The sequence below is a fragment of the Myotis yumanensis genome, unplaced genomic scaffold, assembly GCF_028538775.1.
Source record: "Myotis yumanensis isolate MYYU_CA2020_CCGP unplaced genomic scaffold, mMyoYum1.0.hap1 SCAF_3, whole genome shotgun sequence".
In the NCBI taxonomy this organism is placed as follows: domain Eukaryota; kingdom Metazoa; phylum Chordata; class Mammalia; order Chiroptera; family Vespertilionidae; genus Myotis; species Myotis yumanensis.
The window spans coordinates 154,142,092-154,160,972 of record NW_027223754.1 but is presented as its reverse complement, the minus strand read 5'-3'; the positions used below and the strand labels follow the sequence as shown (position 1 = coordinate 154,160,972).

The 18,881-nt window shown below is 38.1% G+C and overlaps 1 protein-coding gene across 5 annotated transcripts in view; it reads right to left on the bottom strand.

Annotated features, from left to right (window-relative positions):
- The window catches only part of TAFA2 (TAFA chemokine like family member 2), a 466,038-nt gene that overhangs the window by 367,160 nt on the left and 79,997 nt on the right, over window positions 1–18,881 (bottom strand). For 3 of the 5 annotated variants that reach the window (XR_011470817.1, XM_070409826.1, XM_070409827.1), the window contains exon 2: window positions 14,089–14,209. The exons of the other annotated variants lie outside the window; for them this stretch is intronic. Coding sequence is in view for 2 of the 3 variants with exons in the window: in XM_070409826.1 (XP_070265927.1) it covers window positions 14,089–14,126 (38 nt within the window). In the remaining variant the exon portion in view is untranslated. The remainder of the gene's footprint in view (window positions 1–14,088; window positions 14,210–18,881) is intronic. 5 annotated transcript variants of the gene reach the window in all.

Here is an 18,881-nt window from a genome sequence, read left to right as displayed (position 1 = left end):
AGATACTACATTTGAGGGGAGTGACTTCTGACTCAGTCTCCAGGAGGACCTGAATCTCCAAGAAAAAGAATCTTAACATGGGCTATGAAGTCAAGCCAAACAGTAATTACATCATGTACTGAAATAACCAGTCATAACTAGACACAGTGAAACATTTCATTTGAACTCTGAAGAATATACAATATAATTTTAAAATATAGCCTCTGAGAATAATTTCTATCATTTGGTCACTCACTAAAAAGAAGTTAACACATAACAGTAATTATGGGTCCAATATGTTCTACAGCTACTTTTTTTTTTTTTCATTTAACCCTGCAACAACCCTTTAAGAGTAGGTGCTATTATTATCCTCATTTTTTAAAAATATATTTTTACTGATTTCAGAGAGAGGAAGGGAGACAGAGAGAGATAGAAACATCAATGAGAGAGAACCATTGACTGGCTGCCTGCTGCATGCCCCCTATTGGGGATTGAGCACACAACCCTGGCATCTGCCATGACCAGGAATCAAACTGTGACCTCCAGGTTCATAAGTTGATGCTCAACCACTGAACCACACCAGCTGGGCATATTATCCTCATTTTTAAAGTAAGGAAACTAAAGAAAAAAAACTGTCCAAAATCACACACAATAAATATTGGAGCTGAAATTTAAACTCTTAAAATCTGATTCCAGAATTGAGCTCATAACCAGTAGTAGACTCTATTGCCTCAATAAACATTTGCTGAGTGTCTTCTAAATTCCAGGCACTGTGAATTTATTTTTTTTGGTTTTTTATTAATGGATATTATAAACTGGAGCAGCAATCTGATCTGATATAAACCTGCAATGATCTGATATGACTGTGATACCATCTGATCTGAATTATCTCTTTCAGTAGAAAATGTACTGCTACAGTTTCTACAACTTTCACAATGATAGTGACCATTTCTTCCCTCTAACAACATTCCTGTTATCAGAAGAGAGTAAAGGAGTTACAGAAAGTAGAAAAATGCTTACTGTCTACCTTCCAGTCAAAATCCAATTAAATATTTCTCTGAAGTACATGCCAAATACAGGTTTTATCTTTTGAAACCTCTATCTTTGAATAATACCTCTTCTCCCCACCAAAGCAAAACAAACTTAAATAGGGGTGCATTTTTATTCATTTGAGTCTGAAGAATATTTTTATAGCTACAATCTGAAACCACATTTGACTGCAAATACTTGTACATCCTTTACAAATAAAAATTTATTCTGTCATTAAGAACTTTGGTTTGTCTCCCACAGTTTTAGCATAAGGCAGGAAAAAATAGGTCTTTATATGTTTTAAATATTCTTTTTATGTAGCAATGAATGAAAACCTCACTAGTGTAGGAGTATCTTTAGTGTACTAGAGTCCCAATAGATTATCTTAGTCGTTAAAATATCTAGAACATTTAAAATTTTTGTAGCCTTAGCATTTCTGTGAACTTTTTCATTTTTCATCATCTAATTTCAATTCTTCCCACACTGGTGACTGTTATTGGAGAATGTTTTATTCTCATTGTGTGTGTGCTTCAAAGATACATATAAGAAGAGATGCATCAGTATTCCCAGGGTGTTTTTAAATTGAACTCCAAATTCAAGAGATTTATGGCTTAACTATACGTACACAGTACATTTTCCAAAAAGCCAACCTTTCATCAAAAGCTGTACTAGGTATGCAGAGAGAGAGAAAATCATCTGGCAACTGCACTACATTCTTCTAATATTTTCTCTTTCCTTTCTCTATTCCACTCCCTCCAACAATTTTCAAGTCAAGTTTATAAGAAAGCTTTCAGAGAGCACAAAACCACTTCCCAATTATATGCTTAATACTTAAATACCTAACAGCTTATCTAACGCTTGTTTAAATAATGAACCCAATTATGACAATCATTAGCATTTTTCCCTTTGCTCTTCTCTAATTATAATAGTACAAAGGGAGAGATATAATACAAATGATGCTGAATAGAGCAGAACAAAGTCATAGTCACAAGAAGTGGGAGAAGACTCAGCATATGTACTAATGGCCAGTTAATTATGTCTGTCCAAACCTGAGAGCAATGTTCAGACATGACCCTTCAATAATTTTTATGAGAAGAGAAAATGTGCTCCCCAGAAAGGGGAAAAAGAATAGTCAAGTTCTCCCTCCAGTGGTTCCTTCCCTTCTGCTGAATGTTTCCTTCAGAATTAACAGACCTCATCCTTAGATGATCAGAAACACGGATGCCCAGTGGTAGGGACTGGTCAAAGAAGCAGTAGAGACATCAGACATATATCTGAATGGTGAGTTCTGAGAAACATTCTAAAACCCACTTTGCTTTCTTTTACCCAGAATCTGTCAAGGTGAAAATAAATCTCATATTTCAAAAAAAAATGATGAGGTAGAATAGTTATATTCAAGACATGTTGACATCAATTAAAGCATTTACTAAGGCTTTTCTGATACAGCAGTTGTTTCCCATGTCACACAAGTCAAGGATATACTTAAAGTTGAGTTCTTTTTATGTCTTGGACGTCTTTCCTAAAAAAAGGAAATAGAACCTGTTTAAGGTGCCTCAGGAGCCACTGTATTCATCACACATGACCTCAAGCTTTAGGATCCATGAGGAAGCCCTGCTGCTCCAATTAAAAACTGAAAATTCCAAGTGTTGTTGGTCTTGTCAGCCTCACTTGTCAAGCTTCTACCAGATAAATACTCCTTTGCTATTTGTTCACATCCCCAAGTACCCACTCCACAGCCAACCAGAGTAATTACCCAACTCCAGCTTGAGATGAGGCTGTTTTCCTCTGCTCCAGCCTATCCATCCTTAGATGCATCCTTCAGCCCCTCCAACTTCTATCAAGAAAGATTTGTCTTTCCTTTACCAGATTTCCCTGTCTCCATGAGCAGAAGATGGATGGTGGAGAGAATCTTCTCTATTCTCCAATTATTAATGGGGCAATGCTGAAGTTTTTAGGATCAGTTCTTCAATTATTGGTCATATATTATGTTAACAATCTAATCTAATAAAAGACAAACATGCAAATTGACCGTGCCTTTGCTACACCTTAAGCCACGTCCACCAGCCAATCAGAATGTCTATATGCAAATTAACCTAAACATGATGGCGGCCAGCAGCCACGGAGCTGAAGCGAGCAGGAGGCTTGGTTGCTCCAGTGATGGAGGAAGCCAAGCTACCCAGCTGGCTCTGAGCTCCACTGAAGGCAACAAAGTTTCAATTATAGAAGATAAATAAATCCCAGAATTAAAAAGAAAAAAAGGAGAGGCTGGGAGCTTCTGTCGCAGGGGGGCTTGGCCATCCTGAAAATGGCCCTCAGCCCCTCACCCAGACTGGCCAGGCACCCCAGTGGGGACCTCTCACCCTAAAGGGGGTGTGGCCAGCCTGAAGACAGCCATCAGCCCCTCACCCAGGCTGGCCAAACCTCCAAGGGGTGAGGGTTCCCACTGGGGGGTTGGCTTGACCAGCCTGCAAACAGCCATCAGCCCCTCACCCAGGCTGGCCAGGCACCCCAGTGGAGACCCCCACCCTGAAGGGGGTGTGACCAGCCTGCAAACAAACACCCATCAGCCCCTCACCCAGGCTGGCCAGACACCCCAGCGGGACCCCCACCCTGATCTGGGACACCCTTCAGGGCAAACCAGCTGGCCCCCACCCGTGCACCAGGTCTCTATCCTATATAGGAAAAGGGTAATATGCAAACTGACTCTAATAGCAGAAAGACTGGGAATGACTGGTCACTATGACACACAGTGACCACCGGGGGGCAGACACTCACTGAAGGAGCTGCCCCCTGGTGGTCAGTGCACTCCCACAGGGGGAGCTCTGCTCAGTCACAAGCCAGGCTGACAGCTGCCAGTACAGGGGTGGTGGTAGGAGCCTCTCCCACCTCCTCAGCAGCACTAAGGATGTCCGACTGCAGCTTAGGTCTGCTCCCCGCTGGCAAGTGGACATCCCCCAGGGGCTCCTGGGCTGCCAGAGTGATGTCTGACTGCCAGCTTAGGCCCAATTCCCCAGGGAGCGGGCCTAAACCAGCAGGTGGTCATCCCCCAAAGGATCCTAGACTGCGAGAGGGCACAGGCCAGGCTGATTGCCCCTAACCACTCTGCATGCCTGCCTCATCACCCCTAACTGCTCATCTGCCTGCCTGCCTGCCTGATTGCCCCTAACCACCTCTGCTGCCTGCCTGATCACCCCTAAAGGCTTGCCTGATTGCCCCAACCACTCACCTGCCTGCCTGATTGCCCCTAACCACTTGCCTGCCTGACTGATCGCCCCTAACCACCTCTGCCTCGGCCCCTGCAGCTTTATCCAGAAGCACATCTGGAATGACATCCAGAAGGTCGTTCGGTTGTCTGGTCTAATTCGCATATTACACTTTTATTATTATAGACAGCCAAAAGATGAAAGCAACCCAAGTGTCCATCAACAAACAAATGGATAAACCAAATATGATATATATACATACAATTGAATATTATTCAGCCTTAAAAAGGAAAGAAATTCTGGCCCTGGAGAATTGTCCCACACACCAAAAGTTTGCAGGTCCGATTCCTGGTCAGGGCACATACCTAGGTTACAGGTTTAAACCCTGGCCAGGGCATGTTTAGAAGGCAACCAACCAATCAATATATATCTCTCTCTGTCTCTCTCTCTGTCTCTCTATCTCTCTCTCTCTCTCTCTCTCTCTCTCTCTCTCTCTCTCTCTAAAAGTCAATAAAAACATATCTCCTCGGGTGAGGATTTCAAAAAACGGAAAGAAATTCTGACAATTGCTACAACATAGATGAACTCTGAGAACATTATGCTAAGTGAAATAAACCAGTCACAAAGGACAACTACTGTATGAGTCCACTTATATAAGGTACTTTGAGCAGTCATATTCATAGATACAGAAAGTAGAATGGTGGGTGTTAGGGGTTGGGTAAAGGGAAAAATGAGGAGTTACTTTTTAATGGGTATGAATTTTCAGTTTGGGAAGATGAAAAAAGTTCTAGAGATGGATAGATGGTGATGGATACGCAATGTGAACGTATTTAATGCCACTGAACTATACAATTAAAAATGGTTAACATTGTAAATTTTATTTCATGTGTATTTTTACATAATTTTTAAAAACAGAATAGGAAAATTTCAGACATTGAGAAGGGCTATAAGAAACAGTATAACAATGATAAGAGAAGGGATTAAGACAGCATTACTATGAGTTCAAGTATTCAGAGGAGGTGATAGTTTTCTAAATATCTGAATGATGAAACTCAGAAAGGTAAGACCTTGGTGGTGGAGGGCAAGCATTTCAGGCAGAGAGAAAAACAAATGCATAAGATTTGCATTTGAAGAACTAGGAAGAAGGTCCAGTAGAGGGAGTCCTAGCAATGTATTGATATGGGATGACCTATATGAGAAAGGTAAGGCATTGTGGGCCAAGAAAGCAGTGTGAATTTTCTTCTAAGGACACTGAAACCTTAGGAGATTTTGGGAGAAAGGGAATTCTGTGATCTAATTGTTTGTGAAATATTGTTTTGGCAGCTGTGTAGAAAATATATTATAGGAAGGCAAGAATCAAAGCAAATCCATTAGGAGTAAGTACAGAGTAGACATAATGATGGCTTGGCATAGATGACAGCAGTGGAAATGGTGATAAATGAATACATTTAACATATATTTTGATGGTGAAGCCAACAAATATTCCTGGTTTTTTCTGGGTAGGGTAATCTTACATTGCCTGTTCACCTGATTTCTGCCTACTGTCCCAGTGCCCTCTTTTGTTCTCAACATTATTCCAGTTTGGACAGTAAATCATATAGTTGCCCTGGCTATGGGAATAAAAATAAGGAAGACTCAAAAATGACTCTTCAGCTTGAATAATAAGTTTATGGTACTGATGTTTCAAAGGTGGTCTATTAACAATATCATTAAGGAAGGGAAAAACATATTTGGAATTTTGTATTCCATTTGTTATATTCATGAGTCCTTTTTGTCCACAGTCATCCAGCAATCCCATGTTCCTCTTCCCATCCCAATTCAGTAGATATGTATGCAGCTCAAAACTTCAGGCAAAAAAATAATGGCAAATTAAATTAGCCAACTAAACAATAGTTCAAGTAACTAACTGGCCAGAAAAGTAAAGAAGAAAAGCAACTTTCAGGAGGGAGCAGCATGTACAGGCATATGATGGCCCCCAGTGCTCCTGCTCCTGCTCCTGCTCCTGCAGTGACCAAGTTCATGGATGGTGATCTTTGGTCTGGCAAGGCTGTGGTAGAATGATGCTATCCTGGATCCTGGAGCTTGCAATGGTTTATACCACTAAGTGAGTAGAAGGAAATACTCTGAATAAGAATCTCAGGGAAAAGATCCCTAAACAGAGACTACTTGCTCCACAGAAAATGGTACTGGGCATGGGTTAGAAAACACATCAGAAGTAAGGAAGTAAGGTTGCATATGAATTCTTTAGCAGGAGGATAATGGCACAGGAATACTTTATATCTACATAATTAGAAGTGATGTAAATTAGAAGTCAAGAAATATGTTTGGATATTTGTAAGTTGTCATTTCCTGAAACACTCCAAGGAATGTCAGGTTTATTATGATTTTGCATTCTGAGAAAAAATCGAGGTGGGTATGGCCTGAAGAAATACCTACTAGCTATTCTATACACACACACACACACACACAGCAAAAAAAAAAAAAAACCTCATAAAACAGAACTGCTTTTCTTTCCCTTTATCCAAAGCAAAGCAGCAGCAATGGAAAAAAAAATTTTCTAAAGTATATTCTTGATTCTAAAGTTCAACAGAGTACAAGGCCAAAATGGAATTTCAAACCAATCCTGAGATAATTGTTAAACCAAATTAACACCAAAGCTTACTACCAGAACCATTGCCCTTTATTAATATTTGAAAGCCAGTTAGTTAAGATTAAAACTTCTTACTACAAATGAACCAATATATTTTTTAAGTGATGGATAATTGACTGGGGACTGTCAGTTCATGTAAGCTGAGTAAAGAAGCAAACAGGAAGATTAGTTGTGTTTCAAAGGGAAATATTGCACTTCACTTGCTACCCATAATTCCTAGACTATTTTAAGCCTCAGTTTTGTGAACCATCCACATACTATGATGTCCAATATTACCCTAAATGGAAGAACCCTAGCAGTGCCCAAGGACTTGATACTGATTTTTGTTTTCATTTCCGTACTTGGTTTTGTCAGTTAATAGCCTTGGGATGAGCCAAACAGGATATGAAGAGCAGCAGGACTTAACTGGAGTCTAAATTCAGCTGTAACATCATGAGGAGAAAGAAAGGAAGGAAGGAGAGAGAATATGAATTCCTTTTAGGCCAATTGAATCTACTCTATATTCCTGATGAGTTGGTCCAATCTTTTACATATATATGGTTCACAGAAGTATCTGAATGAACTTTTGAAACCACAGAGCTGAAAGAAATAATTGCTAAAGAATCATTAGAATTGAAGGTTGGATGAAATCTACTACTTGTTCAGGTTTTCAAGACTAACAGCTGTGGGTAATGTTGGATTCGGCTTTTGCCCATGCAAATATCATTCGTCTCACCCCATTATTTGCTTTTATTCCCTTAACAGAGTTCTTTAACCACAGACCCATCAAACCTCACTCATCAGTGTAACCTGTTCTCTAAATTAAGCTGGATATCATTTAGATGTTATCGTTTATGCTTTATATGCTACCAAAATAATATCAATTTTCACAAGACTACCTGAATATTATGTTCCACACATAGTTAGTTACCTTCAAGCCCTTGCATTGGCTGCTCATTTTATTTAAGGGTAGAGTCTTCCTTTGCTTCAGTTCCTGTTCAGATCTTGGCTTTTTCAGTGGATTAAATTTCAACATGACTTCAAAATAGTCTCTAACTTCTAGTCCAAAAGAATTAAACTCTTGTGGAATTTATCCAAAATTTTCAATCAATGGGCTGATTTGAAAGCTTTCTCTACAAATAAGTGTTTAACTATAGGAATTTGGACTCTGAACAAAATCTCCTGGCAGTCATTTACACATGCATAATGTAACAGAAAATATTCAAAATCCACCATAAAGTTATCAAAATTTTACTGCAAAATCATAGAAAATAAAATATGTTTCTAGTTTGAAAAATGGAAACACAGTTTTACAGTTTAAAAATTAATGGGGTTTTAAACAAAACAGTCAACATCACTTTGAGCAACCTGCTGATTTAGAAAGAGAAAGAGCTTGCCTCAAGACTGTGAATAAGACATTTTCCTTTGGCAACTGAAGGAAAATTAGAGACTGAAATAGAGTCACCACTAATCCAAGTGCTAGAGCCTCAGAGTCAACTGAAAAACTAGTCTATTCTCTACCTCTTTTCCACAATCATTTAATCATTCCTTTTTCTTTCTTGTTGAACAAATATTTCTTTTTTAAAAAAAAAAGGTAATCTTAATTGCAACCTTCATTTTCCAGAGAAAATATTCCCATTTAGATTAAGATCAATGAGCAAAGGTGACTCTTCTTTGGTTGTTAGTCCTTCCTATAAATCTGCCACTTTTGTTAAAACATTCTATAAATCCTTCAGAAGACAGCCATTTTGGGCCTAAATTAGACTTCTAATTAAGACTGGATAATGCTGGCAAAGCTGGATTCTTTACTACTTATATACAGATATTTGTGTCTATTCTCCATTGTTTTGACATTTTCAGGAAATCTGAACAAAAGATTTAAATATTCACACACATAATATAGCAAAATTAATCAAACAGGCATTGTTAAGTGTTAAATATGTGCCAAGCATCTTGCTAGGTGCAGATACATCCTTTTCTTATCTCAGGTGCCAAGACAAAGACTTGGCTCAAAGCCCCAATGTAAGTTCTGTGTTTCTCATCCAAGTGTTCTGCCACAGTGATTTTTCAGTCCACAGTGATTTTTTTTCTTTTTCTAAGCAACTATAGCTTTTATGTCAATATTTCTCATTTTAATTCAAGGCAGTGAATGTCCATTTGACATTAAATAACATCATTATAGAAGTTGGTGCATGCTTAGCATACAGTAGATATGTATTAATTTGCCTCCTTCTTTAACTTAATGTATATATTTACATAAACACATGGAAACCCATCATATAATTATTCTCCAGACACAGACACTATGTTTTCATGCCATGTACTTTACAATCTTGCTATTACTAGAGAGTGAAGAAGAGGATGATCACCAAACTACCTATGAAGAACTATAGACTGGAATTACTGGAAGTCTGACCCAGTAATTCAGATCTTTTCTCATTACTCACATCTCCAATGTAATCATTTGAAGGTCCCCAATTAACAGCCACACCTACATGGTTCCAGTCCCTACCTTTTCATACTCAGTGATTTATACTCTGGTTTCTCTTCAAATCGCATAAATCTTTTGCCTTTTACTAAACATATTCAGTGATTTGTCAAATTGAAGGCAAAGGGCAAGCTCAATCACAATACTTTTCCATAACTGTCTCAGACCCGTTGTTCTAGGAAGGAGATGTTGAAACACCATTTGAAGAGTTGCTATTAAGTGTTTTTAATGCATTTCCAATGAAGTGTAAAGCATTCTAATGACTGTCAATGGAATGTCAAGTTGAGTGATATACTGATCTGGGGTGATAATGAGCAACAATACTGAATTGTTTGAACATTTAAAATTATTTTTTAAAGGATAAATAATACCCACTGCTACAATACTCACCTATTGGCATCTATGTCCACATACTCTACCTTCTTCCTTGATAACACGGAACTGTCTGTGCTCCTAGCTAAGATCTACACTCCATTTGTGCACCAGTCCCAACCCCTCACAGCTATTCAGGAACACCGATCCAGCTCTTCTCCCCTCACTCTTACATGAGCAGATTGTCCCTCTACTAGATCACTACCACAGACACACAAACATGTTGTGACTTCTCCCATCTTATTAAAAATAAAACTTTCTAGACCCCATTCCCTTTCACCTTAATCTCCCAATCACCTCATTTCTCTCCAAACCTTTAGCAGGGGTGGGGAAACTTTCTTCTGCCAAAGGCCATTTAGATATTTATAACTGCATTCGTGGGCCATACAAAATTATCAACTTAAAAATTAGCCTGCTGTATTTGATCAAACATTTAATTGACTCACCCCTAATGCCTTGGCAGGGCCAGACCAAATGATTCCACAGGCCGGCTGGTTGTTCCCCATTCCTGCTTTATAGCAAAACTCCTTAAAAGAATTGTTTAAACTCCTATCTCCATTGTCTCTAAAACCACTACTACCAAGGTCATAAATGACTCTTTATCTTGATAAATTCCATGGTCAGTTTTCAGTCTTCATATTACTTGACACAAATAATCATCTCAGTTATCTTAAAATATCTTTCTGACTTCCCCAACACAACACTCACCTGGTTTTCCTTCCACTCATTCTCAGCCTCCTTTACTAATTTCTATTCAACTGCCCAATGTCCAAAACAGAGCCTAGAAATTTATTTACATATAAATTAATAAATGAATCAATCAAGCAATCAATCTCATTAACAATGTATTGAAAATCTACTAAAGTAGGTTAGGAGATGGCTCCAAGATTAATGGCATGATTTTTTAACATATCTGCCTTTTGCAGAAATATTCTATCAAGGGAAAAAAGGCATAATGTTTAAATTTCCTTAGACAGTTTCTGAGACATAGGCCTGGCAAATCATCTCCCTCCAAATCCCATATAATTTTTAAGAGCATTATAATTAAAAGAATAATTGCCATTTATTGTTGATTAGACATTCATTTCCAGTTAACTTCACATATCAATAGAGATTTTCTTTGCAATATAATAACTTGGTAGGCCATTTATATCCTCTTTCTAATCAATATATCCATTACATTTTTAGACATTTGATAGGATTTAGTACACAACTTTATTATATTAGAATATTATCAAGGTCTTGGCTGTTATAATTTTGCATTTATAATGCATTATTGCTACATCTCTGATTTATTTGATTTTCTGTCATCAGCTAGAAGAAAAACCTCCAACAACATTGCTCCTTTGGGAAAATATTATGTGCTTTATAAAACCATTTTCAGGAATGTGTTGTATTGTTAGTCAATGTCTAAATCCATTTCTATGGTTTTAATATAAGCCACTCTTGTGTGCATGCTTTGGGTTTATCAAGGTAGCATTGATGATGAAAATGAAGATTTCAAGTATGTGTAATTAAAGTGATAATTGTTTAATGGTAAGATCCAACAATGACAAAAAATAGAGTGCATAGTGGCATTGCTAGATTTTTTAAATTTATAGAATTTACACATTCAAATGAATTGTGGCTTCAAAGTTATGTATCTTAGAAAGCAAAGAATCAACAAGACACCTGGGGAGTCAAGTTTTAACTATAAAGATAATGACTGCTAGTATTTATACATCCAAGTAGGTACTGTTCTCCTCAAAGTGATAATCTTACAAGGCTACACCACATTCCATTGATAGTATCATATGCTCAGACCTTTTAGGAATTCCACCTTCAAAAACATCACTAAAACCCACATCACACTCTTTTGATTGTCCTCAGAGGACCACATATTCATACTTTGAAGTGGGTTTTTTGAAAGAACCAATATTATTTAGTGTCAAGTCCAATAAATCAGGTGAATGATAAAAATGAGTAATACTATCTTGAATCTAAAACAAGATTTAACTACAAAATAAAAAGGCAGATGTCCTTGTAAAGATTGTAAATTTGCTCTGAAGGCAGGTCCAAAGGAGGAGATTTTAACATGTACTGAGCAATTGCAGCAAGGTTGAATACTTTGAGAGATATCAATCACTTTGATTATACATTCAGGAACTTTCGTGTTTTTTAAATTCCTTCCTGGGGGTATTTGTAAATTCAAGTGCCTAGGAGCCAACCTTTCCCATCCTTCTCAGGGTTGGCCTCCCAACTTAAATAAAAAATATCTGTATTATTGACTCCTGGCATTAATAAGGAAGAATTTTAGGAAGAAATTGGTTTAACTTTTAAAATTTTAAATAGACAAATAACATAGGGGAAATAGACAAATGTAAACCTAAATTTTATCCCTGAATTATCTAATATAATAATTTGTTCATTTATTTTGGCCAGCATTGAATGCTCACTGTCTTTCAGATACTGTTCTAAACACATTGAACATATGACTTCATTTCATCTTTATAAGAACCTTGTAAAATATATTCTATAAATTAGCTTTATTTTTTAAATGAAGAAACTAAGACCAGAGAGATTAAGAAACCAGCAAAAAGTAGCTCAAAAGAGGTAGAGCCAGAAAGGGAACACAGGTGACTCATCTAGAGACTGTGCTCTGAACTACAGAGCTATAGTGCTTGTACTATTGGCCAAATTATCATGAAAAAAAATTAGAGAAATGTATGCTTCAGAGGTACTAAAACGTGCAAGGATAGGAAGGGATGATAGTAAAACATCAGTCATGGACAAAGTCTCCTTAATTGCCTAGTTTTCCAAATGCTAAGGATGTTTCTAATAGTATCATTATACCTGCTTACCTGCCCCCAGGTTCCAGGTCCCAGACCTCATAGATGAGGTCTTGCTAAGGGATCTGAGTGATGCAGTGAGTGTCTGGCTTGCATGCTCTTAGCAAACTTCCCTACCTCATGATACAACCACAAGAGCATCATAAGCCTTACACTGTGGGAGTAGGAAATATAAGGTCCGTAAGTGTCAAGACACTTCTCTTGGCACTTAGGCTGAACCTCAGAGAAGAAATATAATTACCACCCTGCTAGAGTTAACATAGTGAGGGGTACACAGTCAAGAAACAAGTAAACAAATAAAATAAATGAGTGTTATTCAAATTTATGAGAGAAGTAAACGTGACACGGTAGTAAGGAATAAAAGGGATGATTGGGAAAGGCCTAGAAGACCCCAGTCAGGCCTAACACCCTGAAACCCAGACGGCACAGCAGTAAATACAATGCCACAGCAAGAAAAAACTATGAATCCAGTACCTACATCTCAGTGGCACCACTCAAATAAAGCAGACCCCATAAGTTGAGATGCCCATTGCTCACACTAGCCTAAAAAGGGTCTTTTACACCTGATTCTATTAAACTTTGGGGGAGGCTCTAAAAAAGACAGGAGATTCCAGGGATCTGCAAAGATCCTCACCCTTGTGTTGTTAAACTCATGGGCACCCTTGCAATGGTTATTTTCTGATTCGTAGTAATGCAGAAGAAAACGAACATTGTTCAAAGACGAATCGCTTTCTGCCAATCCTCAAGTATGAACCAAGTCTTTGAGAACTGACATACCTCAGAAAGCCTCACTGAGGATGGGTATTTAAAATGAAATCCAAAAAATGAGAAGGAGCCAGTTATGCAAAGCTCTGAGAAAAAGAGCATTACAGATCTGGTTCAAAGAGTAAACTTTCACAAAGACTGATCTTAGGAAAATGTCTCTCATGGTACCATGTCACTCTTAATACCTTTTTATATTACCAGTTCCCACTACCATGAAGCCAACATCCCGTGGTAAGATGGGGAAACTTTTATCAAGAGAAGCAGAGGGTGGTTTTTGCTTCTCTCTTTTGGGAATCTTATCTGCTGGGCTCTTAATATCTTTAAGCACAGCTCACTCCCCAGAAAGATCCAGACACTCCTATCCTGATGTTAAAGATGTTGCTCAGATTGAGATGTGCTCTTTCAAAAAGCAAGCATTCACACATCACTGCTAATACAAACACTAAGATCACATAAGTACTATACAGCAAACACGGGAAGGTGAGGGGGCTCTGCTCCAACTATATCTGAATCAAAAGGAAACCATTTAGAACAAACTAAACAGAAACAAACTCATAGATCCAGAGAACAAATTGGTGGCTTCAGGATGAGAGGGAAGCTGGGGGGATGACAGAAAAAGGAAAGAAATTAAAATGTACAAATTGCCAGTTGTAAAACCAGTCATGGAGACGTAAATACAGCATAGGCAATACAGTCAATAATATTGTCATGGGCCCTAGCCAGTTTGGCCCAGAAGATGGGGTGTCAGTCTGAGGACTGAAGGGTCCCAGGTCGATTCCAGTCAAGGGCACGTACCTCGGTTGCAGGCTCAATCCCCAACCCTGGTCGGGCATGTACGGGAGGCAATCAATCCATGTGTGTCTTTCACATCGATGTTTCTTTCTCTCTGTGTGTCTCCTGCTACCTTCCACTCTCTCTAAAAATCAATGGAAAAATATCATCAGGTGAGGAATAAATAAATAAATAAATAAATAAATATTGTGATGGTTGCCAGATGGGTACTAGACTTATGGGGTGATCACTTCATAAGTTATAGAGATGTCTAATCACTATGTTGTACACCTGAAACTAATATAACATTGTATGTCAACTATAACTAAAAAACATTTTTTTCAAGTTTTTTAAAAGGAAACTTGTGTTTTTGCCTTGGCTGTAGTGGCTCAGTGGTAGAGCATCAGCCTGAGCAATGCATGGTTGCAGGTTTGATTCCTGGTCAAGGGCACATACTTGGATTGTAGGTTTGTCAGGGTGATGTGGTAGGTAATTGATTGATGTGTCTCTCTCACACAGATATTTCTCTCTCTCTCTCTCTTTCTCTCTCGCTCCCCCTCTCCCTCCCTTCCATTCTCTCTAAAAATCAATGTAAAAAATATCCTCCAGTGAGGATTAAAAAAAGAAAATTGTTTTTCAAAAGCTGAGATAAAAAGACATAGCTCATCACAATGAGATTCTATTCATAGATAAACAAATGCAAAATATTAACTGAAGAACGGGGAATAAATTTTATTTTAAAAGGGTTTAAATTAGGTGATAACAATTTAGTATTATAAATACGTATTATTATAAATAATAATTTGTTTTATTATTTTTAATCCAGGATTATAAATCCCAATTATAACTGAGTCTTCCTTTTTGTAAGTATTCCCAGAAGAAAGTAAATTGTTTTTAATAAAAATACCTCTAAAGTGTATAAGGCAATTTCCAATATTTCAATAATGATAACTCAATGTTACAAATGAAGTCAAATCAGTAGTGTTGCTCGTGTACAACCACAGGCACAAATGGCTGAGCTTGTCACTTACAGGCAGTGTGCAAACTGTTTCCCAGGTGATAAGCTGGACTGATTACCAGGCTTCTCAGATATCACACTGATTCGCTCAGGGGCTGTTGAGCAGGAGGCTCATGTGCCTGTGCATGTCTTTGTGGGACACATGCCTGTACTCACACAGCCCCATGCCCCAGATGGCAATGCTGTTCTGCCCGCTTTTTGCTGGTATATCTCTCTTTTGACTTGACCGTCAGAATGTCTGTTATTTACCACTCCTTGCTATTTCTAAGCTTTATATTCAGCTGTTGCAACTGTTTCTAATCTCCTCTATTTCCTTTTCCATTCTTCACTGATTATTCAAAAGCATTTACTTAGTAATAATTATATCCCAGGCACTGTTTTAGGCACCAAGTGAACAAAACAGACATGATACTTCATTGCATAGCACTTATAATGCAAAAGGAAAAGAAACATTAAAAATATATGTTGCAGCAATACAATACTAAAGAGGAAAAACAGAAAGGAATTTATTTAGACTTGGTTCCAGAAGGCCTTTCTAAGGAAGTAATAATTATACCAAGGGTAAGTAGGACAAAGTCAAGAAAAAAGTGGAAAAAAGACACTCAAGAAATAAGTTGCAACCTGGGCAAAGGCCTCAGAACAAGGAGAGGTTTGCACATGTAAGGACTAGAAAGGTCAGTCACCTCCGGTCAAGATGGCAATGTAAGTAAACACAGTGAAGGTGAAATTGGCATACGATGAGGTGGGGGGGAAAGTAGGAGCCAGATCATAGCTTAGAGGTCATGTTAAACATTTTTAGTATAAGGATTGACCAATGAACAGTGTTGATAACATTGACAAGATGGCAGGAATGGGAGATAAGAGACCAATTATAGGGGCATGCATTTGTAACACTGAGTTATCATTATTAAAATACTACAGGCCCAGTGCACGAAATTTATGCACAGTAGGGTCCCTAGGCCTGGTCTGTGATCAGGGTCGATCTTCTGGCTGCCGGCAGCCAGCCACAGCCCCCACACCTGCCACCACCCACCCCCGGTTCCCCGTTCCCCATCACGCGATCAGAGCCTGCCGGATGGGGGCAGGTCCCAATAAGGCAATCGGAGCCTGCAGGCTGGGGACAGCTCCTGCGTTGAGCGTCTGCCCTGTGGTGGTCAGTGCACGTCATAGCAACCGGTCATTCCGCCATCCAGTCTATTTGCATATTACGCTATATATATGCGTTGGAAATTGCCTCGTACACTTTAGAGGTGGACCCCACTTCATTTCAATGAGTTTCTTCTATCTCTCCAGTCACTTACTAGTTTATCCCACTCTGATTTTTCATGAAAAACCTTGACTTATTAGAGACACCAAGATCCCTCTTTTATTCTATGTAACAAAGCCAATAATTAGTTCTAGTTCTTCTTAGCTGTGTTCACTGTTCTTGGAAGCAACTTTGTCATTAAAACTTAAAGATTTCACCCTGGCCAGTTTTGCTCAGTGGGTAGAGCGTCAGCCCATGGACTGATGGGTCGTGGGTTCAATTCCTGTCAAGGGCATGTATCTCAGTTGTAGGCTCGATCCCCCAGCCCTGGTTGGGTTGCATGCGGGAGGAAGCCAATGGATGTGTCTCTCTCACATTGATGTTTCTCTATCTCTCCCCATCCCTTCTACTGCCTCTTAAAAAAAAAATCAATGAAAAAATATCCTCAGATAAGGATTAAAATAAACAAACAAAATAAACCTTAAAGATGTTTTAAGGTTGTGCAGTTGATCCCCAGATAAAATCTATACATTCCCATATATTACAAGGAGTTATTGCTTGAATGCTATTGGAGTTACACAGACACACACACACTTTTTTAAAACAGAAAGAATTTTATATATTGGAAATAAAAACACAGTTGCTAAACTTTTATTTTAATGATGAATCATGCTGTCTTAACATTTTATCACAGGTGTTGTTAACTTGAAGTCCGTAAACATCTAAGGAGAAACTATAACTAGCTTCCTAAAAAACTATTCTAAAATACTTAGATCCGTTTATGCTTAGAGATTTTCCTGTAAAGGTCCATAATACTCATCAGATTTTCAGTAGATTTCAGAGTGAGTGACAGATTGACCTACCTGAGCCTAGCAAGCTTTCCCATCACCCCCATGGGCACATGACTAAGGCCTGCCCAATCAGAGTCTTTCCTGGCCCTGACAAATGAACATGAGGGGAAAGAAGCTGTTTTTGCACTGGAGTTGCTAAGATTGGGCTGCAACGGCCATGTCCTTGCCTTATGGGAAAATCCTTCCAAATAGAACAAATGTAGAAAGAAATAAAAACATGGGTAAAGAAAAATAGGTAGAGACTTCTGCCATCATTAAATCCACTCATTAAGGCCTTAATTCTTCCTTCTTTGTCTCCAATCTGTCCAAGTATTCTTCCAAACTACATCAGCCAATCAATTCTTTTTTGTTAAGCTAGTTGGAGTTGGAATTCTCAGTCACTTGCAACAGAATTAGTCTTAGCTGTTAAAATAGCCCCCACCCCCAAAAGCTGAAGAATCATCTCTTTAATGTAGTAATCTGATACCAGAATCCCTCAGAGACTTAAAGATATTAAAATTAAACCAAGATACAAATTCACATTTGACCAGTTAACATTGAGAGATATTACTATGATTTAGAGACCCACACACACTTTGCTGGATTTAATTCTAGTGGCAGAAATTAAAGCCTAATTAAACACCTGTGGGAAGCGTATTAAATTATATTTACACATTAAATGTTTGCATAATAAATCTAATAAACCATAAAAACACTAGAGGTTACAAAGCAGATGGCGTATTTTAGATAAATTTAAAGGAATTAGGCAGTTTTCACAAAATTCTTCAATACTGTATATGTCATAAAAAAAAAACCTAAAAATTCCATGATAAAAAGGGATCTGTGGATCTTTTCAATTTGAGTCTAGTAGTAATAATAATAAAAGAGTCAAACTGATAAATCACAAAATATAGAAACATTCTGCCTAATCAATAGTGTAAGTCTCTAGAATATCCTCCAAATCAATCAGATATATAACAATAACAAGAAGCACCTAATAGTAAGTGTGTGTGTGGGGGGGGGGGGGGTGAATTGTAACACAACCCACTACCATTATCTGAACTATATTAAAAGTGCATTTAACACAAGAATGTGATCAGTCTTCTTAACTTTGGTAGCACTAGCAATGAATAAAATTTATCTTTCCTTTTTCATCCTAGAAAGTCCTAACATTCCAGAAACCTCACAAAACTACAGAACAAATCCTTTTAGAACTCTTAGACCACCCTAGCACTTTACTATAGACGCATACCTGAAGGCTTTTAGCAGTGTCTAAATCATTCAGAGTTCATAATTACTGAATTCAATGACCAGTTACTATCTGAGATGTGCATTATAAATTTAATTTCCAGTCAGATAAATAGCAATGTAGTGAAATCTCATTGAGAATGGGGTGTTTCAGATAAACAAATTTCACCAAGCAGACAAGGAGGGAACTAATATATTGGGAGGGAGCAATATGCTGGCTACACTTGACACCATAGGATGTCATTGGAGCCTCACAACACCCCTGTATGGTGGGAAGCACTACTTCCACTTCATAGATAAGAAAGATAAGAAAACCAAACTCACAGCATTAAGTAATCCGCCCACATCCCTTAAGCATAGACATGAATCTGGATGAAATGTAAACCAGTCTAAGTACAACTCCAACTTCTGTTTTCACCATATCATGCTGCCTCCTCTTAGCTAACAAATTGTTTTCATGTAGGTCATGTTTTAG